The sequence below is a fragment of the Siphateles boraxobius genome, unplaced genomic scaffold (genome assembly GCF_051911475.1).
Source record: "Siphateles boraxobius isolate OS27281-9 unplaced genomic scaffold, OSU_SipBor_1 41, whole genome shotgun sequence".
NCBI lineage: Eukaryota > Metazoa > Chordata > Actinopteri > Cypriniformes > Leuciscidae > Siphateles > Siphateles boraxobius.
This window is the reverse complement of record NW_027509042.1, coordinates 16,917,448-16,942,269: the sequence shown is the minus strand read 5'-3', so window position 1 is coordinate 16,942,269 and position 24,822 is coordinate 16,917,448. Positions and strand designations below refer to the sequence as shown.

General features: G+C 40.3%; 1 protein-coding gene across 1 annotated transcript in view; it reads right to left on the bottom strand.

Annotated features, from left to right (window-relative positions):
• Window positions 1-335: 335 nt before the first annotated feature.
• The window catches only part of raver2 (ribonucleoprotein, PTB-binding 2), a 92,438-nt gene continuing 67,951 nt past the window's right edge, over window positions 336-24,822 (bottom strand). The window contains exons 7-17 of the mRNA XM_077198705.1: window positions 19,823-19,943; window positions 19,026-19,108; window positions 17,965-18,063; window positions 17,203-17,308; window positions 16,478-16,791; window positions 14,208-14,319; window positions 13,796-13,944; window positions 7,957-8,058; window positions 7,383-7,505; window positions 5,922-6,119; window positions 336-3,530 (exon numbers count right to left, since the gene is read on the bottom strand). Coding sequence (XP_077054820.1) covers window positions 3,399-3,530; window positions 5,922-6,119; window positions 7,383-7,505; window positions 7,957-8,058; window positions 13,796-13,944; window positions 14,208-14,319; window positions 16,478-16,791; window positions 17,203-17,308; window positions 17,965-18,063; window positions 19,026-19,108; window positions 19,823-19,943 — 1,539 coding nt within the window. The 3' untranslated portion in view covers window positions 336-3,398. The remainder of the gene's footprint in view (window positions 3,531-5,921; window positions 6,120-7,382; window positions 7,506-7,956; window positions 8,059-13,795; window positions 13,945-14,207; window positions 14,320-16,477; window positions 16,792-17,202; window positions 17,309-17,964; window positions 18,064-19,025; window positions 19,109-19,822; window positions 19,944-24,822) is intronic.

Genomic DNA, 24,822 nt, shown 5'->3' with positions numbered 1-24,822 from the left:
AATGTCTAAAGATGGATGCTGAATGAGGAGGATCAAGAAGTGAACAGTGAAATTAGTTTTTCGTCTTAAACGCTTAAATGCCTTAGTCGTTATTCATATAGCTAAAGGAAGGCTACATATTCAAAGACACGCTAATTCCCTACTGATTATTGGATTATGGTTAATCCTCACATGGTTCCTGAAAAGGGAAAATGATTAATCTCCCAGGTGGAAGTGTCACGTGGTTTTGCACTGAAGGAAGTGTGAAATGTACGTTGTTGCGTTCGTATCTACGCCTCCATGGTGGCCATAATGGAGTTGAGAATGGTCAAAGAAGAAAAATGATGAAACAATAAGACATTTTTCTGCCCTTTAATGTGGATTGCAAAACAATTCCATCTGCTCAAAATTAAACCCATACCTATTTTCCTCAAAAAGAATGACAACAAATTTGTATCGAACCGGGTACATAAATACACATAAATAAATACAATTTTTTTTGTTGTTGTAGTTAAATACTCAAAGCGTTGAGCTCTGAAACATCTACTGAAAAAAAGAGAAAACAGTTTTTTCTTGTATTGCAGGAGTATACGCATGCTTCAATTCCACGGTTTCTAAAAATAGCTTATTCACAGTAAAGCAATATCAATAGAGATTGGATTATAAAATATTGCAAAATCTCAATTCAAGGTGAAAAAAAAAACCTACAACCTTGTAAACTAAAAACAGGCTGCAATATGAGTACAAAGCACAATAGTGTTGATAACCCTGCATGTTTGAACAGGCGACTGTACCTTCTACATCATTAAGAGACACTTCAGTATTGCAAAGCTTTGAGATACAAGAGCACATATACACATTCATAAAATTCAGAGGGGTAAAAGTGACCTCGCAACGAGTGGACAGATGTGTGGAATCTGAAAAGTACGTTACAGCCTTGAAATACAAGGGGAACATCAATATGACCATCAGCAAAAATGGTAAGAAATACCAGGTTCGTAAATGCGAATAGGCACAATTTTCCATCCTTCAGCTTTCAAGAGATTCTTTAATTTCATTGTGTAGTTTTATATGAAAATAACAGGAATAATCAGTCAGTCCTCTCTTTTCTCGATTTGGAGCAGTGGTATGGCTGAAGAACAGGAGAGAGAAGACACATGGGAAGGTGACCAGAAAAGCATATGCTTTATAATCCCTGTAGCGTGTCATTTCACAACAAATCTTATTTCTGATTATATAGAAACAGTCAAACTGAACTTGAGCACAGAACAAGAGACATGTAAACTAAAAAAAAAACTAAAAATATTCTTAACCATTTCTAGTATTCCCTCGAAAAAACCAAAAGGCCTCTGTGATTATAAATGGTGGGTTGTGCTGAAAGTGGGATGCAGAGCCTCAGGTACAGATGTAAATTTGGGATTGTCTTTATACTTGTCATATCACAATAAAGCAACATAAATAGGACGCAATAACAGAAGCTCCTCCTCAGATGTATTGTCAGTCTGTTGTGGAGGGGAGAGAATGGCTTTCAAGCGAGAGAACAACCAAGTGACAATCACTTCAAAAGTGTAGAAAAAAAGAAGGCACGCAGCCTTAATCACAAACGGATGAACACGTCAAGCGAACGTCTGTACCACAGCTCCTTTAAGACAATCTGCATCCGACCAGTGATCAACATGGTATGCTGCAAAAAATCCAGTTCTTAATGGGTTTCCGTCATTTTTACCCATTATAATATCTAAACAAGCTCAAAGTAAAAGGGATTGTTCAAAATTCTCACTACTCACCACCCTCATGTCCTAATTCTGAAATTATGAACAATGTTTCAACTTGTTTTTGTCAATACAATGAAACTCAATGGGGTCCAAAACAAAATCCGACCTCACTTCCATTGTATGGATCAGTGTTGTTAACTAAAACTATTAAAAAATGTTTTTTAATTGAAATGAAGCTGAAATGAAATAAAATATGAATATAAGATGAAAGTCTTAAACTTGAAGTACTAAAATAAAAAAAAATAAAAAAGCTAAATAGAAAAATTAAAAGTCAAACAAAAACATGACGGGCACTGAAATGGAAAATTAAAACTGAAAATATAAAACCAAATGAAAAATATTAATAAATACTATAATGGTATATAAAAAATAAAAAGTTTCCACAGAATAGTCATCTATGTTTTGAACAACATGAGGATGGAATAGCAGATTTTTTTTAAAAAAACATTTTTGGTGTACTATTCCTTATAGATTTCATTTGTTTCATTGGGAGACTTGTGGCACTTGTTAGTATCTAAATTTAGAAAAAAATGACCACGCAACATGATTAAATACACCTCTTCAAGATGCATTATCTTAATATCTCACTTAATTTGCCTCATATTTGAGTTTAAAGACTGATACGGATTAAAAACAGGATTTTCGCAGCATAAAATCAACAGAATAATACTCTCTCCAATAAAGATGTAAAGAGATTAAACCACAGAATAACAGATGACTAATATCCATATAAAGGCATTATGCTAGATTATTACCATGTGGGTGTTTGCATCAGGACGTTTTGCCAGGTGTCTATCCTATACATAGCATCCTTCCGACAGATTATTACTACTACTATCGGGATATATTATTACTCTTAATGTTATTAAAAACAAAGCACTGGCAGCATTGTAGCTGAAGGTTGTGGGAAGGTCACCTTAAAGTATATGTGGTAGTAGTTTGTCCAGAGAAGGTAGAGGTTATTGCCTTAGCCATGTCTTCCCTGAGCGCCGTGTTTTAAGGCTCCTGCAGCGTTCAGTTCATGGCTGATCATTCCTACAGATACAGCAGTATGTACAGAGACACGTTAAAGATTAACTGTCAAAGATATGAACGTGCGATGTGCAGTTCCTTTACGCTTAGGAAAGCGGATTGATAGTCAAGATAAACAATAACACATTAAGCAAGACGTTATATTAATAATATTTTCAATGTCTGTACACGCTGTAAAAAATACACTAGTTTTGCAGAATATACAATGTACATTGGCTAAGCCCTACCCTGTCAGGGAAAAAAAAAATTCTTTGAAAATTGTTATTCTCTGAGTGTAGCTCTATCTTTATCAGCCCTTAACCGGTAGTACAGTAAAACACGGACACGTAAGCCCCCCTCAGGAGTGGAATGGTACGCCCCGCCTGCGAGAGAGGTAAAAAAAAGGCAGAACAGAAAAAAACAATTAACTAAACACAATCTTGAGAGGTCCTGCCTAGTGTCGAACAGAAAAAAGAACAGTACCCAGATACACAGAAGGTTCAAGAAGGGGAATAAACCTCCTTCTGCACAATAAAATGTACAATCTTTTCATAAATATCAGTTGTGGACTAAAAGGTAAGGCCTGGACATGACAGTGACAACATAACAGCTAGGTGTGAGAGCGAGTGCGAGTTAGATCCTCTTCTTCTTGAAGTAGTCTGCGTAATGGCCTCCAAGACCCTGTGAGTGTTGGCCTACATACTCTGATGTCACTTCCTGTGTAGGCAGTGTCGGGTATTCTCGCTTTTGCCCTCTAGCCTGACTCTAGGAGAGAAAGAAAGAGGTTCATTATAACAAAAGGAATTATAGTGATTAAGATGATTTCACCTGTTTGATGATGATGATGATGATGATGATGTAGGTGACTCACTATTCACTGTATGTTTAAGTTTGAGTGACATACAGTAAATGACTGACGGGCTTTTTGTGTTCCATACAGTAAATGAGTGACGGCGTCTCCCTCAGCCCACATACACGTCTGAGGAATTTTCTCTGACTCTTGCACTACGATAAAGCGCCTATTGTTGAATCAGTGAAGTTAGAGGTGTTTATCTCTCAATGTGTCAGTCTTTTACTTCCAACTGAACTTACTGCCAGACTCCTACTTTCATCTTCACCAACAAGCAGAGCAACACACACACACACACACACACACACACACACACACACACACACACACACACACACACACACACACACACACACACACACACACACACACACACACACACACACACACACACACCATATGTTCAGTTGACTGAGCTAGCTAGCTATCGTTCTATCTATCTTTCAACTAATATTAGTTCTATTGTTTTATTTATCAATTGTTCTATCGTTTAAGTAATTATATTAGTATTGTTACGTTACTTTCCTTTAATGGGGTTAATGGTAGAAAAACGTAAAATATCACATTTGCACCAATTATGACTGTAATGATGCTTGATATTTCGTTATGTGTACACTTCTATTGGTCTCGTGAAACACCTAAAAACCTGTTGGCGCAGAACAAAGCAAACCAAATAATGTGATGTTGCAATGGTTTAGAAGATGAATTCATGATGTACTCATCTGGTTGTTAGCAGGTCTTAAAATGAGGTAAATACAACCTCAGATAAACAACATCACATGATATATTACACCTTGTCATTTTTTGTTTAACAAAAATAAAGCCAAAATGGAAAAGCCAAGTGTGACAAACTAAGTACACCCTATGATTCAGTTGCCTGTAGAGCCCTTTTAGCAGCAATAGGTTGAAGAAATCATTTTCTGTATGACTTTATCAGTCTCTCGCATCGTTGTGGAGGAATTTTGGCCCGCTCTCGTTTACAACGTTGCTTCAGTTCATTGAGGTCTGCGGGCATCGGGCAGCCTGATGTTTATGTCCCACCACAGAATTTCAATATGGTTGTGGTCTGGACTTTAACTGGGCCGTTGCAACACCTTGACTCTTTTATTTTTCAGCCATTCTGTTGTAGATTTATTGATGGTCTTGGGATAAGTGTCTTGTTGCATGACCCAGTTTCGGCCAAGCTTTAGCTGTCGGACAGATGGCCTCACATTTGACTCTAGAATACTTTGGTATACAGAGGAGTTCATGGTTGACCCAATGACTGCAAGGTGCCCTGGTCCTGTGGCTGCAAAACAAGCCAAAAATCTTCAGCCCTCCATCAGCGTGATGGACAGTTGATACGAGGTGTTTGTGCTGATATGCTGTGTTAAGTTGCATTATGGCCAAACACACACCTGAATGCTCCAGACCAGCAAACTGACAAAACTTCTGCTTTTATAGAGTTGATCAGGTTTGCTGATGATAAAATAATCAAAAGGAATCTGGTTAGTAGAGCCTGACTGCTACTTACCCATTTATTTCCTGTGGGAGCAGTAAGGGTGTACTTAGTTTGTCACACATGGCTTCTCCATTTTGGCCTAGTTTGTTAAATAAATAATGACATGGTGTAATATGTCATGTGTTGTTGTTCATCTGAAGTTTTATTTACTTTCATTTTTAAGACCTAACATGGACAAGATGTTTTTTGTGTTGTCCTGATGCGTAAGACCATAGAATTCAATAGGGTGTCCTTTCTTTTTTCTTTTTCACACACACACACACACACACACACACACACACACACACACACACACACACACACACACATATGGTTCTTATGAAAGTAATGAAGTCAAACTAACCCATAAAGTCACAATTATGAGAAACAATTGCAATGGTGACATTTAAAGTCTCACTGTGAGATATAAAGTCCCGTTGTGAGATATAAATCACAATTACAAGAAACAGACACAATTGTGTGATTCAAAGGCAATAGGGAAATTGAAAGTCTTAATTAACTTTTTAGTTTTTCGTACTCTACTATGGAAAGCTAGTTTGGAAGTGACCTCGGATGAGTAAGTTATGCGTCATGTATCGCTACACTATTGATAATGGACAACTGACCTTCTTTGCCCTCCAAAACTTCACCAAACCTTAACCTTTTCAAATAAAATGATATTTTGTCCTGGAATCTAAACAAATGTAATCTTTCAGGTCCTGTTTTAGTCCTAACATGTGTATTTCAGACAGGTCTCATTCTATTTGGTTTGTCTAAGTTCTCTTTATCTCACACACACACTTTATGAAGAAAGACACACACTCACATAATAGTAGTTGTTCCAGTCGTTGGCAGTGGGTACAGCGGGTGTGTGTGTGGCAGGGCTGGCCGTGTGCGTGTGTGTCGGTGTGATGAAGCCTGGCATGATGGGAAGGGCACTGTAGGTGGGCAGCAGGGTCTGAGCACTGCCATTCAGAGAGGTGTGCAGAGGTGCACTCAAGGGGGTCTTCACCACCTCCACCTCCTATTGAGAAACACGGAGACATCATCAAACATTTATACACTTATACTGTATCTATCCAAATGCAACACACACTATTCAAATTACAGGTCTCTCTCTCTCTCTCACACACACACATCGGCCCAGCTGCTGTGCTGAGGAGTGATTGAGTGTTTTCAGCGGGATCTCATGTCCTAAGAGTGTCATGAGACTAAGTGAGGAATGTGTGTCTGACCTGTAACACCACCTGCCACCACATTTACATAAGCTCATACACCCAACACAAATACCACCAACACACACACACCAAAACATGTATATACAGTATATTGTGAAAAAATATATATTTAAGACTACTATTTCAAGGCCATCAATCTAATAAAGTATTTGTGACTGCAGAACAATAAAATGCATGCAGCTCAAGTGCTGCTGGCATTAAAGCAAAGGTATTCTGAAATTTTTCAGTTTCCTGTAAATATATATTTGTAATGAAAAAGGTATTCAATTAGATTTATGACCACAGAATGCAGCGATTGAGAAATCATAATAATGTCTATAGACTTAAATATACACATACACTACCCCCATTCAATAGATTAGGGTATGATTTTTAAGTAATTAATATTTTATTACTACATTTATACTTTTGTTCAGCATGTATGCATCACATTTTTCCACAAAAATACTAAGCAGCACAACTGTAATAATGAGAAATGTTTCTCGAGCACCAACTCAGCATATTAGAATGATTTCTGAAGGATCATGTGACACTGAAGACTGAAGTAATGTATGCTGAAAATTTTGCTATTCCATCACAGGAATGAATTACATTATTACAATAGCATATTAAAATAGAAAACAGTTATTTTAAGCTTAATAATATTATATAAATTGTATAATTTATTTTTTGGTTTCATATGCCCACAGAGAAATGAAAGTCTAATTTCTGATCTATTTTGGTCAGTGACAGCATGAACGATCTGCAGTAAGTCAAAGAGTGATCCGTCATAAAGAGAGGCCGTGTCAGAAACGAAACACTTAGACACAGTGGAAGTCCAGGCTTTTGACAGAAGAACTTCGGCTGGAGTAATTCTTCCTCCATAGAGTGTGTGATGGTTTGGGCAGCATGTTAACTGTTTATCATTTCTGCTACAGGTGTATATGTGTATTTCTGCACAGTCGAATACTCTTTCAGTCTGTAGTTCTTGAGATGGACAGAGATGTACACTGTAAAGTGAGCATGATTAAGCATGATATGTTTCAGTGTGTCTAAGTAGGGTACAGTACCTTGCTGACATCTCGGTGCTGGTAGACTTGAGCAGCTGACTGGCTCATCTGCGTCTGAGAATAGTACTGACTGACAGCATGCATGTAGGAACTGTAGTCTCCATACGAGGAGGTGACCACCACCTGTGACACAAACAAACACAAACACACATTTGTTATCGTGGTGGGGACTTTCCGTTGACTTCTTTTGTTTTCCTTCTGACTTCATAATATTTATATCCCCTAACTCAAATTTTTTTGTTAGTAGGACCCCTTTGACCTAAAAAGTTTGCTTGAAGCACCACATGAGATGTTAATACTTCAATAATATACACCATGGCTTTCTGATGTCGGTTAATAGTCAAATTACATGCAGGTAATCAAATAAAATATAGTATATTTTTAAGTAAATGTTTTGATTTTAAAATTATTTATATTTTATGATTTAATTCATTATTAGTTTCTCATCAACTCACAAACTCCCTGCAGTTCCGACACGAACCTCCAGGGGGTTTGCGAACCAAAGTTTAGGAAATCTTCCTTTAATCTTTTTTACATTTTCATAAAGACATTGTTCCTTGGAATGTGTGTTTACCTGAGGTTGCTCTTTTGCGCATTCAGTAACTGCAGCTGTCTCTTGGCTTGTGTTTCCGTAGGTCTGTGCTTGGTAGTGTTGGTACCACTGCTGCATGGCCTCCTGTCACACAGAGACACAGATCAGAACCAACAGAACAGAATCAAATACATTCAGACACAGCTATAACAGCGATCTATATAGGAATCAAACACGCCTTGACTGTCTTAAGGCCCTGTCGCCTGATATACTGCAAGGGAGATGGAAGAACAAACTGGTGTGATGTAATTTCCAACAAAATCAGGCCAAAACAAAGTTCATTTCAGGAGTTCGAAAAAGCTTGCCAAAGCAAACCTTCCGGAGAAGAGTTATTTCAACTTATTGCAACTTTTTGGCCCAGACGGAGATGTCGAGAAGCGACACCACAGTCGACTTTTGGTGCCGGTATTTCTTTGATGTCGGTTTGGTGAGTCTGGGCCTTCACTGACATTTCTCACTGACTTTAGTCGCAGCCTCAGATGACATACCCAGTCTATTCACTGACTATTCAACAAAATGGCAATAGTTTTCTGACTTTATAGGATTTTTCAGGAGTCCATCAGGCAAAAAATGTGTGCTTAAAAGGTACAGGGTGGCTCCAGTGGTCAGTGTCCAGCGGAATTGTGCTATTTTTAAGTTGTTGCCGTGGATAAAAAATATAAATTCCGCAGGTTGATTTCCACCCTCTTAAGTAAGATTTCGGTGCTCCAACACCCCCAAAACACCGCCCAGACGTACAAATTCACTTGAGAATTCCACCGTCTGATGGTGAAAATCACATTGGGCTATTTTTGGGCTCCAAATCTGGAACCATTCTGCACATTTCCAACACTGAAAGGACAGTTCCATTTTTTCCATTCCTAAAACAATGTTGGTCTCAATACAGGAACCACTAACGTCAGAGTAAAAATTTAGTGTTTCTGGCTAAGAAGATTTTGGGGATTCATGGTTCATGGCATTTCAAAAACGTTGAGTTTTGTAGGAGAAACTAGAAACTTAACTAGAAATCCTTGAGCACCAATGACAGGGGTAGACAGCGTTGCTCCTGGAGGGCCACCATCCTGCAGAGTTTAGCTCCAACTCAAATTAAACACACCTAAAACAGCTAAATCAAGGTGCTCAGGATTAACTGAAAATAACAGGAAGGTGTGTCGGAGCAGGGTTGGAACCGAAGTCTGCAGGATTGAAGTCCTCCAGAAGCAGGGTTGCCTTCCCCAGATTTCAATGTAGATCAGACAACTTATTCCTCTCTAAGAGGGTGGACCTTGGACAGAATAAGCATCAAAGTGGACTGGATAGTCCACTGTTGATAGTCAAAAGTCTGGCTACATGACTATGACACTGACTACATTCTATCGCTTTGCATTGCATTGTACAGTATCTCCTGAGCTGCTTCCTCTTTTCGTCTTCATCTTTTCTCTCAACCTGTCTAACCTTGCGGCCTAATCCATTTCGCTAGCTTTCTCTTCTACCATTCCCTTAATATATCTCTTTCCTTCTCATCTCATTCCCATCCCTCCTTTCACCATTCCCTGCTCTCTTTCTCTCTGGACACCTACAGCGTGAAGCTCACTGTCTCATTTCACCAAAGCTGGTGGAGTGTGTGGGAGTGTGCGACCAGATGGGACAGACAACTCACAGCCAATCTTCCTCTTCCCTCCTGTCTTCCCCCTCTGCATCTCTCACTCCCCCTTCTCTCCCTCCAACTCTCACCCACTCCTTCTCGTATTGTCATAGGAACGCCGGCAGTAATGAGAGGGAGACCCACATTTAAGCCATTTAATCTCACTAAAATTCCTTCCCCTCCAAACTCTCCGCCAGAGAAAGAGTAGGGGATCACCCTAAAGACACCGGAATGAATCTGAGAGACTGTGGGAGGAACTGCAACTCTTTCTCCTTCCCTCTCATCCTCTCCTGGAGCACATTTTCTTCTCCTCTGCGTCTGCTGAAATCTTTACATTCTGATTTGTAATCCATTTCACAACTTTTTGGCAGAATAGTGCAGAGTGGCAGGATATTATTGGGAGAAAGAAGGGGAATGGGAATCAGAACATGACACAGGGTGGATTCGAACCTGCATCTCTGGGATAGCATTGTGTCCTAACCAGGGGTTTGGGTTTAGCTGGTTAGCTTGGGCCAGTTAGCCCGTAGATGCCGTAACTACACCATAAGTGTTGTTATTGTTAACAAAAACTTAAACTATTAACTAAAACTTAAAAAAATTTTTTGAAATAAAGCTAAAATATAAATATTAACAATGTTGCCTTGGCAACTAACTAAAATTACTAAAACTAATCTTTGGAAGGGCTTTTTTTTCCCCAGGCACTTATTTGTTGCCTTTCACATTTCAGGGAAGTCACTAGGTGAAGGACTTGTGACCGTTTGCCATGTGGTGCTATCAGCTAATCAGCATTTGACATGATATCATCTTTCTGAGTAATTAGTCAAGTGGCATTTATGGCTCAGGCGATTGGCTCAAAAACGTATATGCCAGAACTGAGTGTCCATGAGCGGAGATGGCTTTTAAATCACATAATTCAGGTGGTTCTTGGCCAGCCAAGCCAGTTTCTGACAGTTAGCTTATAACAGACCTCCTTGGTCCAAACTAGGTATGATCTGACAAGTTTCGAGTGAGTAGCGATTTGTCAGTGCAGTCACAAATATCAGAAGATATTTGAAGTTTAATGTGAAACGGGACTTAGGGCCAATGAGATTTTACTGTGAGGGTTACAGTGCGCAACTAAGCAGAAATAGAAACCAAGCGATAAACTAAAAGCTCAGTTGGGACAAATAAAAATTCAGATTTAAATGGTAGTAACTTTTATCATTAGCCTAGGACACGGTGGTGCATCACAGCTCCCTTCTGTTGGAACTTTTTTTGTTCTGTTTTGAACATTCATCTTTATTCCGTATAGACCTATGTCTCTCTATTGCACAGCTGAGCATATGGCAGAATTGTTTCCTTTGCTCATTCCTCTCGCTCTCTCTGGCTTTCGCTGTCAAATCTGGGGCTCAGTGGAAACCTGTGTTAGAGAGAGGAGTTGTGGGGGATATAATGGGGAAGTAAAGACTTGAGAGAGTGGGCTAACAGCGAGACAGATTGATGGTTGCAGTGAACACTGGGATTTCTTCCTTTCTCTGACTGTCCATGTCTGCATTCCACAATTGTCAAATTTTGTCAAACAATTTGATCTGATACACAAGATCACAATACTAACACAATCAACAACAAAAAACGAAAGAAAAGAAAAAAGAAACTGTGCCAGTGATGTTGCTGTTTGTATGTAACTGTTATCTAGCTAACAAAAGTATATTCTAAGAACGTTTAGTTAATGGGTCAATGACATGATCAATGCATATTTTTGTCCGATTGCATTATTTCCTTTTAAAATAATTTGATAAATTCATGACATATACAGTATCACTTTATTCTATAAAAATGTAAAATTTGAATTAATTTTCAGTACATTCAAATAATAAATATTATTTTATGTTTTGGTATCTTAAACCCCTAAAATGTCAGGTGGAGCAAAGGTCCGCACAAATGAACAGACTATGAAAACTATTAAAAATTGTGTTTTAGTAATAAGAAATTAAAAATAAAATACTTTAAATATAAACTTTAAAAAAAAAAAAAACTTTAATATAAACACATATTATAAATATCAGTAGTTTTTTAGATAACTGAAAAATATTTGTTCTGCAATTAATGCCAGGTGCAAACATGGCTCTTTAATTATGAATTGCCAAGGTAATAACAGTAAGAATGATAATGCATCATCCAGAGAACCCCAATTGATCCTTTGCTCCTTTCAAATATGGGTAGGTTGATACACTTTACATGTCAGTGGTACAACCAATGTAAAACTAGGAAATGCTATTTTATCATAAACTTTATCATATTGTATTAAAAAAATTCTATGTGTGAACTTTGAATTTAGCTAGCACAGGCAAAAGCTGATACAGGCATCCAAGTTGAAGCTTGTTCAACGTAAAATTATCTGTAAAAGTCAGGTGGCACAACCATGAAGTCAGGTGTATTTAACTACTATGTACTCAAATCAAAATAACTGTTAGGTAGGATGTACTTGTTCATGTTGTTTTACAAAACATTTGTGCTGCTACTGAGGTGGGATACCAGTAAGGTTAGGGACACGTTTGGTGGTATGGTTAGGTTTAAAGCCCAATCTATACTTCTGCGTCGAACTTACGCCGTAGCTACGTCGTAGGCTGTGCGTAGCGCGCATACCCTTCTGCGTACCTTGACGTGCACCTCTCCAAAAATGTAACAACGCGTCAATTCTACGCGGACGCAAGCGCTGTGATTGGTCAAACCGCTCCCTCGGGTTTCACATGCTGTCTCTGCGTGCGTCAACGCGGACAACGACGCAGAAGTATAAATTAAAACCAAAGTGTAGTCTACGGCGTAGAGGCTCCGGCGTAGGTCCGACGCAGAAGTGTAAATCAGCCTTAAGGGTGGGTTAAGGTATCTGGGAAGGGCCAACAGTGTAATTAAAGATGTCTTTACAGAAATTATTACAGATATAATATGTAGACATTTTTTAAATATAAGTAGAATGTACTCAATAAGTGCATTGTATCAAATAATTTATTTCAACGTTAGTACATGCTAGTTTAAGACACTTAATATAAAGTGGGACTTGGAACTCAGCATGACACAAGGAGCACATTAAAAATTACCCAACTGTAAAGAGACTGTACCCAATCTTGCAAAGGTGAGGAATCTTAAGTAGTTTTTATATAGATTGCATTGCATTTTTTTATATTTTAATAAAAAATGTTCAACTGACATAAGCTAATGATTTTTTGTTGTACCAATAAAAAAACTGACTTTGTAGTTATTTAATCACAATCGATTACAGTGTATTTAACCAATCTATAGGACTGTAGCCTATCCAGTGTGTTCCGAATGTGATGTCAGGAGATTTATTCTGTTATTGATCAATTAACCACTTTTACTTCAACAGAGACTGTTGATTGAAACACTTGTATTTGTATTTTATTTTTTATATATAATTAAAATTAAAATCCAGTATTCAGCATATTCCCTGTCATTATCAAAAAAATAGCTTACCCCAAAAATGTAAGTTCTGTCATTATTTACTCACCCTCAAGTTGTTCCAAACATGTATGAATTTCTTTCTTCTGCTTAACACAAAATATATTTGGAAGAATGTTGGTGAGCAAACAGTTGATGTACCCCATTGACTTACATAGTATGGAAAAAAAATTACTATGGAAGTCAATGTAGACCATCAACCATCTTGGTTACAAACATTCTTCAAAATATCTTCTTTTGTGTTCCATGAACGAATTACAAATAATGTTTTTGTGCTAACATTTTGAGAACATTATTAATGACCAGAAAACTTTGAATGAACATTAATGTTGCTGGAAGAACTCCAGCTCATAATTTTGAGAGAACCTTGCCAGAAGGTTAGCTAAAGTTCTGAGAATGTTCCCTGTTAGCTGGGTGTGTATTGTATACTACTACATTTTATTAGTATATTACTCCAGTCTTCCAGTCTTCATGTGTCACATGATCCTTCAGAAATCATTCTAATATGCTGATTTCTTGCTCAAGAAACATTTTTTGTTATTATCAATGTTGGAAACAGTTGTGCTGCTAAAACTATCCAGGGTTCAACAAAAATATTTGTCAAGATTCTTTAATGAACAAAAAGTTAAAAAAGACAAACATTCTTTTATTTGAAATAGAAATCTTGTGTAAATGACTTTGCTGTCACTTTTGAACAATCTGTGTGCATTTTCACATGTGTATTGCAGGTGTTGTAGTTACCTGTGTGTATTGCTGAGTGTATTGTTGAGTGTATTCTGCAGGAGTGGTCTCTGCGCTGTATTGACTGGGTGGGTGGGTGTTAGGTGGCAGGACTGCTCTGTATGTCCCAGTGTGCGCCTGCACAGTCTGAGGCTTACTGTTGCAGGGTGCTAAAGGAGACACACAAATACTGATGTTAATCATGGCCTGCTCAGGGACACCTACTTAGAACATCTCTCATACAGACAGTTTTTATCTTCTCTGCTGGAGTGGGCTGCAGCCCATCTGGCTGTGGCCTTGAGCAGGGAGAGACAAGACAGCCATACACTAAATATTATAGTTGAAAATAAAGAGCTGACAGAGAAGAGATACATTCCAAGGTCTGGCAGAAGTGAGTCATCTTCAGCGTGTGCCGTTCTGATCGTGCACGTACCTTGCAGTACCACTCCAGGAAGCACACTAGCCAAGTTTAGATACGGGTTGGATGGCAACCTCACTTCTTTAGGAGGGTCTCCCAACAAAGACGTCTGACAACTGGACTGACTCTACAGAAAGAGATAAAGAAAGCGAGAGAGACATGTTGAGAAGAGCAGCAAAACAATATGCTACGGTTTTTTTAGATGCTAATCTGGTACTTCACCGAGTTGCTCACATATAGACACAGAGTGAGACTGTAATGTCTGCTACTTCTCCAAACTTCTCAAAACATACAACTGTAAAGATACCATGAAACATCTTTTGCAATATAATGTAGAGTGATAAATTGAATGTAAATTGATTTTAAAGGACAGGTATTTGTGAAAAGTGGGCTATTATTGGTCAATTATGATATTATGTAAGCAATAAGGTACAAGAGGCTGTGACTTTATTCACAATACAACACAGTTTCTCTTGCAGAGACACCGTCCACACGCTCTTCTGATTGGCAGTGATTTTTGATTGATTTTGACGCGTTTTTTCTCTCGTATTTTGATTTTGATTTTGTCTCGTAGTCGTGTCGCGTCTGGTGTGGACAGGCAAATTTCTTGTTGCTGGAGTCTCATTCCATTGCATCTGGTTAGGAAACAGTGTTATAGTAAATAAACACGGCTAACGACCGATCAGCATCGAGGACCAGAACTATACGTTTTATAATGTATTATCTATTTTTGTACAGTGTATTACTATATAATATTTATTGGTAAATAAATATATACAATAGGGATGTCACGTGAGGAAAATTTCACACCAGTATTACTGATAACAGTGGGGGTTGTGGGGGGGGGTTGGGGGATCGCTTTTGACTTTCTCGCGACCACACACCAAATCCTCTGCCATGCTACTTTGCTTTTAAATTCACGATCTTGAGTACTCTGTGTAAATAGGCCAATAATTTGCAGGGTATTGTGGTCAAATCGCGTTTGAACGTGTGCTCGGTTTTTATTTCCGCTTCTGAATTCGCGATCACACACCAAATCCTCTGCAATCGTCTTATCAGTCATTTCTCCTTGCACTCTTCACGTGATAATTGAAATCTGACTCCTGCTGTGACTCAGGACCGTCCGTTGTCCAACTGAACTAAATGGTTTTTATTTCTATAAACACTGTGTAACACTGGTAACAACAACTATGGTCGCAAGTCTAATACATACATACATACATATACATATACATATATATATTGTTTTCCCCAATTAAATGATTGGTTGGAAATTCCAAGTCTTTAGAATCCATACAGTACCTTTGTCACTACCCACTTTTTATGGTACGGAAAAGAGCAGCTCAGACATTCGTCTAAACATCTCCCTTTTTTTCTCCACTGAAGAAAGACATTTCTTTAAAACTCTTTTTTCTTTTTCTTTCACAGATTTCACAAATAAACAGCAATCGAAGGGAAGGAATGAAATGGAAAAGTACTAGCATAGAGTCTGGTATTCATCTCTAATCCAGTCACATAGAAGACAGAGCTCTCCATTAGCCTGTGTGGAGTAATGCACGTGTAATCAGATCCTGCAGCACTAGTGGTCTGTCATTAGGGCTCAAAACTCTGTCAAGAGTCTGTTCTGAGCTCTACTAGGTGGCTGAGTGCTTGCATCTGAATAAAGACACCTCCAGACAGAACAATGGAAATGGAGTTCTAGGAGGTCGACAGAAGCACTTCAGACAGAATAACAAGTACTGTATAAGCGAGTGTGTGCGTGTTTGTATTCAGTGTTCAAAGTGTAAATGTGCACCCCCTTTGTTGTTTTATATATACTGTATATATATTGCTCACCAAGGATGCATTTAAAAAACTGTAAAAACATTAATACTGTAAAATATAAATTCTTCTAACAAATGTAGAAGTCTTTAGTTTTGATCAATTTCATGTGTCCTTGTTGAATAAAATGATTAATTTCTTTAAAAATATATATTTTGTATATAATTAACTATAAATTAAATGTAAATTAGAAGTATTTCGTCGCTAACAGGCGGAAACCTCGTATCACCATTTGTTTTTTCTCATAAATCATTACTATTGGTCACTCTTGGTTTTCCAAATATTTAACTAATGAAAAGTATTAAAAAGAGCATGTGACTAAACCTTGTATCTCCATTGGTTATGTTTTTTGAACGACTCAAACGTGAGTATATGATGACAAACTTTTAAAGTCTGAGTGAATTATTCTAATTAACTTGATCTTGAGGCGAGAAATTGGAGAAGCAGAAAGCAACCAGGCTTACCGTGACGGCAGTACTAGTCTGCACATTTGAGCTGTGGTGGTTGGCTGGAGCTTTGTGTGTTGTGCTCCCCAGCAAAGGTCCCAGACTTTGTGTATTAATCCCAGAGAGGAAGTTGTGAAGCTGTGTTTGGGAGCTTAAAGATCCCCCTGCGGTTCCTGGTGGTGCAGGCTGTTTCTCCGGAGCCAGGCATGTCGCACTTACTCCGTTCTGTTCAGAGACAGAACTCGCATGTGAACGTCCAGGTATATGTGTCACCATTCCAGCCGCAGAGTTTCCACCCTGGGATGTAACTGGAGAGGAGTCTTGGCCCAACTCTAAAAAGCAGAGAACTTTGTTAAAATTTTGTAGTAAAAAAAAGGAAAAAAGGATTTATCACCCAATGCATATAGTTCATACTCTGGAAAACCTTCATAGTTTTGCATTTCAATTTCTCCCTCACTGTAACACCTGCATGGCACTGATATTCAAATAGAAATGACCCTGCACAAAGGCATACTCTTCAAAGGTGTTTAACGCTTTGATGAATGCCTTTGCACGCACAAACAGACACACGTCTGTATAAAAGCACAAAGGGAGAACTACTAATTGAAGTGGCTGCATCACACTGCTTATAATGGGGCTTTCAAACAGTTTGAGGATTTGCAATGCAAATGTCTTTCCCTGCAGTAGCGAATGAGACCTCTGGACCAGGCTTGAGGTCTGCAGGGTTGACCAGAAGCTCTCACCTGTGGGAGAATCTCCCAGCAAGCCCTTCCCCAGAGGAACCTGTGTTCGAAGACCCAGAATTTTCTGCAGGAGCAGCCGGGATGGGTCACCTAAAAGACCCTGGACCTGGTAGGAAATGAGAGAGCGTTGAAGGAGTAAAAAAAAGCAGTCAGGCCATAATAGAGTCATGTGACAAGCAAGCGAAAGATGAAGTACACACAAATGAGATTTGGCATTTTGGCTACAAAAATGCACAATCCAAGACAAAACACATGCATTAAGGGAGATTTATGTCAGCATTATTATTGCATGTATTATTGTTCTATTTTTTTTAAGTACATTTTCCAGCACAGATGGCATAATTATTCTTTAACCAGAACCTCAAATTTGCATTAAAAATGCCAGCTGGGTGTATGGTTCTAATACTTTGATATATAAATAAATATAAATAATGCGTTTCTGAACAAAAACTTGTTCTTTTGCCGTTTTCTCATTATTTACAAAAGGATTTAGTGCAGACCAATAATATCCTTGCAAAAAACACAATTTAGACTGTTGTTGTATAACGTGCATTATTTTGCTGGTAAGTGTATTGTGGTGATATATTTCTTTTGTTATGGGTATGTTGAAACCCGTGAACACACACACACACACACACACACACACACACACACACACACACACACACACACACACACACACACACACACACACACACACACACACACACACACACACACACACACACACATACACATACACATACACACACACACACTCACATTAGTGATTTGCTTGTCTTTGATCTGTAAAAGCTGTTGTTGGGCCATCTGCATGTGAAGAAGATTCTGCAGAACAAGACCGTTTCCAAGAATGGCAGACTGTATGAAAGAAAGAAAGAGAGATAGATAGATTGCTATACATACTTTTCCATTTATCTGTGAAGTAGCTGCCTATTCATTATAACATATTTCCCTCTAAGGTGTTCTTCTTTGCTGTACTATAACCTTTTTATGCATGATCGGCAACTTTATTTCTTTAGGGTGTTTCTTTAACTGTGAGCACCTATGCTTTGTGGACTTTTTTAAATGAATCTCCCTTAAAATAAACCGTTCAATGTCATTTCAGCCACACTACTATTCATTTGGTGGTGGAAATAATGGAAATGTCATCTGAAATATTTTTTAATAAAATGGTAAACTCCGTTGTGTTGCTCAAAGTAATTTCACTGGTAGCATTTTTTTTGTATTCTATATAAACACATTTTTAAAAATTCTGTTCACAAGTGACATTTACCATCTCATTTCAATTTGTAAACTTTACATTACATTAACTTTTCAAAACAACTTTGACAACAACCACAAAAAACAAAATTGTTCATTGTGGTGGAAATGATGCCACAACTCAGGGACAGTCATATTTAAAAATAAAACAAATAATTAATAATAATAATACATAATACATTTTCAAAAAATAAATACAAAATGATGTTTGTTACATGCTTTGTTTAGGTTATTATAGACCTAAAAAAGTAATAATTATTTTTCTTATTATGGAATTTCACAGTTTAAGATTTCAATTCTAGGTCATTGGTATATATATCAATCTATATATATATAAAAGGCATTTGGAAACTAGCACAAGTAAATGATGAAAGCATCATAAAAGTTTCCAAAAAAAGGAAAAATGTTTTAATGTGACCATATAACAAAAATAAAGAAGTTAAAATATTTAGTTTTAATCAAATCCAACTCTTAAATATACAACATTAGAGCCTAAAGTTAAAGAAACACCCATCAGCATTAAGTCAGTCTTGCGGGTGATTCAAAATGAAAGCATGTACCTGCTGTGCTTTTCCTAACTGTAGCAACGCTGCAGTCAACGGTGGACGCAGGAAGGGGATATTGTGAGGTCGGCCAAACTTTCCTGGTGGGAAACCATTAGATAAACCAAATTAATGGGACAAATAAGAAAGGAAATAATGTGAAAAGAGCTTGTAAGCTCTCAAAATGGAGAAAAGAGATGGACAGCAGAAAGTATGTGGCCGATACTGGCGGCCCATGATACTGGCGGCAAGTTGCTCCGGAATAGGTAGAGAAGTTTAACATTTAATCATGTGCTATATTTAGTGTTGTAATTGTGTGTTCTCTTTAAGCTCCGGCCTCCACTTTTTCCTCAGCTCATTTATTCTCCCACCCAATGAAAAGTTCATTTTAATATATGATTAGGCTTTCATCAAGAGGAAAAATCTGCTCAGAATCTACAGCACTGGTGATCACTGTTACAAACACACATATGCAGAGACATGAGATATATTTCATCTCAAAAACTACAATCCTCACAGGAAACATTTTTGGCTCTTTCTGAAAAAGTACTTAAACTTATTACTCATGAATATTCAAAAAATTATTTGGCTAATAATAAGTAAAGAGACACTTAAGAGAGGCACAGAGAGAGAGAAGAGAGAGAGAGAGAGAGAGAGAGAGAGAGAGAGAGAGAGAGAGAGAGAGAGAGAGAGAGAGAGAGAGAGAGAGAGAGAGAGAGAGAGAGAGAGAGAGAGAGAGAGAGAGAGAGAGAGAGAGAGAGAGAGAGAGAGAGAGAGAGAGAGAGAGAGAGAGAGAGAGAGAGAGTGAGAGTTACCTCCTCGTTTGGCATTGGGGTAGGGTCTCATAAGGACCTGGAGAGCAGCAGGATTGGTCATACTGTTGAGGAACTGGGCCAGATTGGGTTCAGGCAGTAAACCTTTCTTATTGCTCAACATCTACAGGAGCACACACATATGACAAAGATAAAACAACAATTCATTATTTTATTATAAAGAAGACCCTTATATATATATATATATATAAAAGCATATCCAAGCAATTATTATATTAACACATTTTCTAAATTTTTTTGTCAGTTTAAACATTCTTAAATAAGAATAATTTACTGGGAATCAAAATTGTGTAAAACAATTTTAAGTAAGAAATGTATCTTCAGTTAAAGGGCTATATTTTCTTCTGTGGGAAACAAAGGTGATTTTTTTTTAAAGAATATGCAGGCCAATTTTCTTTATATAAAAAAGTGGACGCACCAAAAACAGAACAAATACGAAATAAATAAATGACCCATGAACAGTAGTAACAGTAGTAATATTCTAGATATAAAATATGGAGCTTAAAAAACACCTGTTTCTTACTAGAGGTACTCTCGTATTGCGTAAGCTAGCTTACGCTACGTGTAAAGTCATCTTTTCTCGAGATATAGAAGCCAAAAATTATCCTTAATTTTACATTTATTGTCAACGCAGTGCAGCAGCCAGCAGACCTAGAGCAGGCAATCTTGCGGGCTCATTGGCTGCCGTACGGCAACTGCTGCAGCCTACCACTGAGCCTCGCGCGTGACGTCGCGCCCTCTACGCGTCACAGCCCGCCAAAATGGGGTAGGTTAGCGTATAAAAGCCAGGCTCGGAGGCTGCGTCACTGATTTCATCATGTTCAGCAAAGCTTTCCGCATCGCTGCCGGCTTCGGCCCTCACTGCCGCCGCCTCAGGGGACGAAGCCGAAGGAGCGTACCCAGGTGACAGCTGTTCTATCCTGGCATCGGATAGCGAGGAGTGGTCGAGTTCCCATCACTCGGGCTGGCGTGGACGGCGAGCTCATGCGCCTCCTTTCGAAGGCCGTCGACCAACTCGGCCTGGATTGGTCACCGCCTAAGGAGCCCGCGCCCAATAGGCTCGACGGCTGCTTCCTTCACAGCCGCCGCCCCCCGCCCGTTTCCAGATCTGCGCCATTTCTGCCAGAGCTTCATGCCGAGCTTTCGAATTCGTGGAACGCACCATTCTCCGCAAGGCTCCACTCACGTCTCCTCGGCGCTCTCCCAAGTGGACGGAGCCGCCAAGAAGGGGTACACAGCTATCCCCCCAGTGGAAGAGGCGGTCGCAGCGCACCTTTGCCCGCCCTCTGTGAGATGGCTCTCAAAGTCTGCCCTCCCGTCCAAAGCCTGCAGGACCACCTCAGCCTTTGTTGGTCGAGCGTTCGCCGCTGCCGGACAAGCTGCTTCCGCTCTGCCGCGACGCTCTAGCTCCTCTGCAAGCCGCCCATGTGAGCCGCCTGCATGACACGGTAGCCAGCACCCAGCTCAGCCCCAGCCTCCGCAGCGTCGACAGGGCGGCCGCCCTAGATCACGCTCGTCTGTACTAGGCCGCCTCCCCTCCGGGGACCCCGGCCCAAGATTGCGCTGAAGCCCGAGCAGGGAAAGTCCTCCTTGCAACACCAGAGAGGAAAAGACGGCTGGGTCTCGCTGCGGCCGGACCACCGTCAAAATATCTCGTCTTGTCAGTCCCCTCAGAGAAGGCTATTGCAGACGCACATTCAGCAGCCAACGAGTCGGTAACTAAGCCCGCTCACCTGCATACAAACGCCGTTTTTATGGCGACCCAGAGAAATCTCTAAAAGAGTATAAATTCTGGTTATCCTGCTCACGCCGATGGTGTTTTAAGTGTAGAAAAAGTGCCCACAAGTCAGTGCTCACCCCTACACATAAACCCGATGCCCCACGTGTCTCAAACAGAGCCCACTCTCATAAAGTGAGAGTGCTAGATGTAGAGAATGTGACCACAACGGAGCTCTAAGACCTATCTTAGATCTGAGATATTTGAACAAAGCTCTCATGAGACGTCCGTTCAAAATGGTCACGACAAATCCTTGTGCAAATTCGCCCGAGGGACTGGTTTATCTCTCTCAATCTGAAAGATGCATACTTTCAGATCCCGATAGTCCCCCGTCACCGGCCATTCTTAAGATTCGCTTTCGACGGTCGGGCATATCAATACACCATCATCTGGAAAGCTTGGGCCTCACGGTCAAATGGACCAAGAGCTCATTAAGGCCCAGTCAATCAGTTTCCTTTCTAGGAATAGATCTGGACTCCGTGGCTATGACGGCCCGCCTATCGACACAGCGCGCGCGCAGTGTTCGACACCTGGCCGCGTCTTTCCAGGAAGGCAGCATCACACCTCTGAAGACATTCCAGAGGAAGCTAGGCTGTATGGCATCAGCTGCAGCTGTGCTTCAGCTGGGCTTGCTGCGCATGCGCCCGCTACAAAGCTGGCTGAACGCCCAAGTGCCTCACCAGGCTTGGGTTTCAGGCTACAGACGAATCAGAGTGACTCAGAGCTGCGTTTTGGCTCTGCAGCCCTGGTTAGTGGCCGACTGGTACCAGCGGAGAGTGACAATGGGGGCTGTCTCACACCGAAAGGTCATCTCGACCGACGCCTCCAACTCAGGTTGGGGCGCCGTCTTCGAGGGCAGACCGGTCTTTGGCCTGTGGTCAGACCAAGAGAGACGCTTCCTCATAAACTGTCTGGAAAGGATAGCGCGCTCAAACACTTCCTCCCGTTCATACAGGACCACCATGTGCTAGTCCGCTCGGCCAACATGTCTGTGGTGTCCTACATAAACCGTCAGGGCGGTGTCAGATCCAGAAGCCTCTGCCATCTGACGGAACGCTTTCTTGTATGGTCTCAGTTCCACCTGGCTCGCTGAGAGCTGCGCATGTGCCAGGCCACTTGAACGACGGTCCAGACAAAATCGTGATGAACACGATTACGCAATCCAGAGCTCCCTCTACGAGGCGGCTTTACGCGTTTAAATGGTCGGTGTTCTCCAAATGGTGGGCTGATAGAGATCTAGACCCACAAAAGTGTGGGGTCCCGGGGTTGCTTGGCTTCCTTCAAGAGCTGTTGGATAAAGGCAGGTCCCTATCCACACTTAAAAGTTATGTGACGGCCGTTGCAGCATTCGCTGAGTCGACTTAAGGCCAGTCAGTAGGAAGAAACGAGCTCATCATCTGCTTCCTTAGAGGAGCTAGACGGATGAATCCACGCGACCCCCGTCGGTTCCCATGTGGGATCTTTCATTGGTCCTAGAGGCCCTGAAAGCTTTCCCCTTTGAACCGTTAGACTCCGTGGACCTAAAGTACCTCTCGCTCAAAACCGTTTTTCTGACAGTTCTCTGCGTGTCTTGAGTTCGGGCCAAATCTTACATTACGCGCTCCGCCTCTTTCAGGCGTTTCGGAACAGCTCTTTGTCTCGTTCGGTGGGCGCACCAAGTGTCTCGCCGCCTCGAAACAGAGCCTGTCCAGATGGATAGTGGAAGCTATCACATCTGCTTATGAGTCTAAAGATCTGCAATGCCCCATGGGCATCAGGGCGCATTCCACCAGAGGTCGTGGCCTCGTCGTGGGCTTGGTCCAGTGGAATTTCAATTGAAGACATTTGTGAGGCGGCAGGCTGGGCCTCTCCGTCCACATTTGTTTGGTTTTATAACCTGTAAGTTCCCGCCTTGCGACGTTAGCTCTCCTGGTTGAGCTGCACTATATGGTGAATAAATAGTTATATGGACCGGCGACGCCGCTCTGTATACCCTGTATGTGCTTATAACATGTGCTGGCCCGCATTGCTGGCCACCTGTTTCCCACTTATCTATGTTCCCCGGGAATCCCTGGGACTCATGAAGTGGAGGCTGGGCGCGCACGCGTTGACAATGGGTTCCCCTAGCGTAAGCTAGCCTACACAATACGAGAGAACCTCTCGTAAGAGAACGTACTCGGTTACATACGTAACCTCGGTTCTCTCTAGAAGAGGGAACGAGTATTGCGTAACCCGACCGTGCAGGCGCCACAAGCGATTTTCGTTTCAGCTGATGAAACCAGTGACGCAGCCTCCGAGCCTGGCTTTTATACGCTAAGCCACCCCCATTTTGGCGGCTGTGACGCGAAGCGCCCTCATTGGGCGTTACGTCACGCGCGAGGCTCAGTGGTAGGCTGCAGCAGTTGTCACACGGCAGCCAATTAGCTCGCAAGATTGCCTGCTCTAAGTCTGCCGGCTGCTACACTGCGTTGACAATAAATGCAAAATTAAGGATAATTTTTGGCTTCAATATCTCGAGAAAAGATGACTTTACCCGTAGCGTAAGCTAGCTTACGCAATACTCGTTCCCTCTTCTAGAGAGAACCGAGGTTACATATGTAACCGAGTACGTTTTATTCAGAGGCTTAATTTGAGCAAAGATCTGCAATTTGGTGCAGCTGCTCATATTTATATGGCCAAAGAGTAAGATTAAATTCTGAAAGATTGTAATGTAAATCAGTCAGATCAAACTATTTACATAAAATGCATATAAATATCAGTTGTCACTCTATATATTCCCCAAAAACCTTAGTAAGATGATATTTAAATGCTTACTTTATGATCAAAGCTCTCGAGGTTTTATTATGGGGGGCAAAACATACAGTTGCAATGCAATGATGACTGGGAGATAAACAATAAACGCTCCTCAGAAGCCTCACATTTTAAAATGATTTTTTCTAAGTTGCTAAGTAATATTTTGAAATATTACTGACAACATAAGTTATTTTTTGTTTACTTTAGAAAAATCAGTAGTTTTCATAGCAAAAAGATACATGTAGCATGACCTGAAGAACATTTAAGAATTACAGTATACTAAAAGGCCCTTTACTTGATAAAAAAACTAGTAAAACTATCAATCAGACGACAAAAGGCATGTAGCAGATTGTGTACAACAGGTTTTCTGATCATCTCTATAATTTAGAGGCTTTAGAAATGTATCAAATAATATGCGTATCAAACACATGGT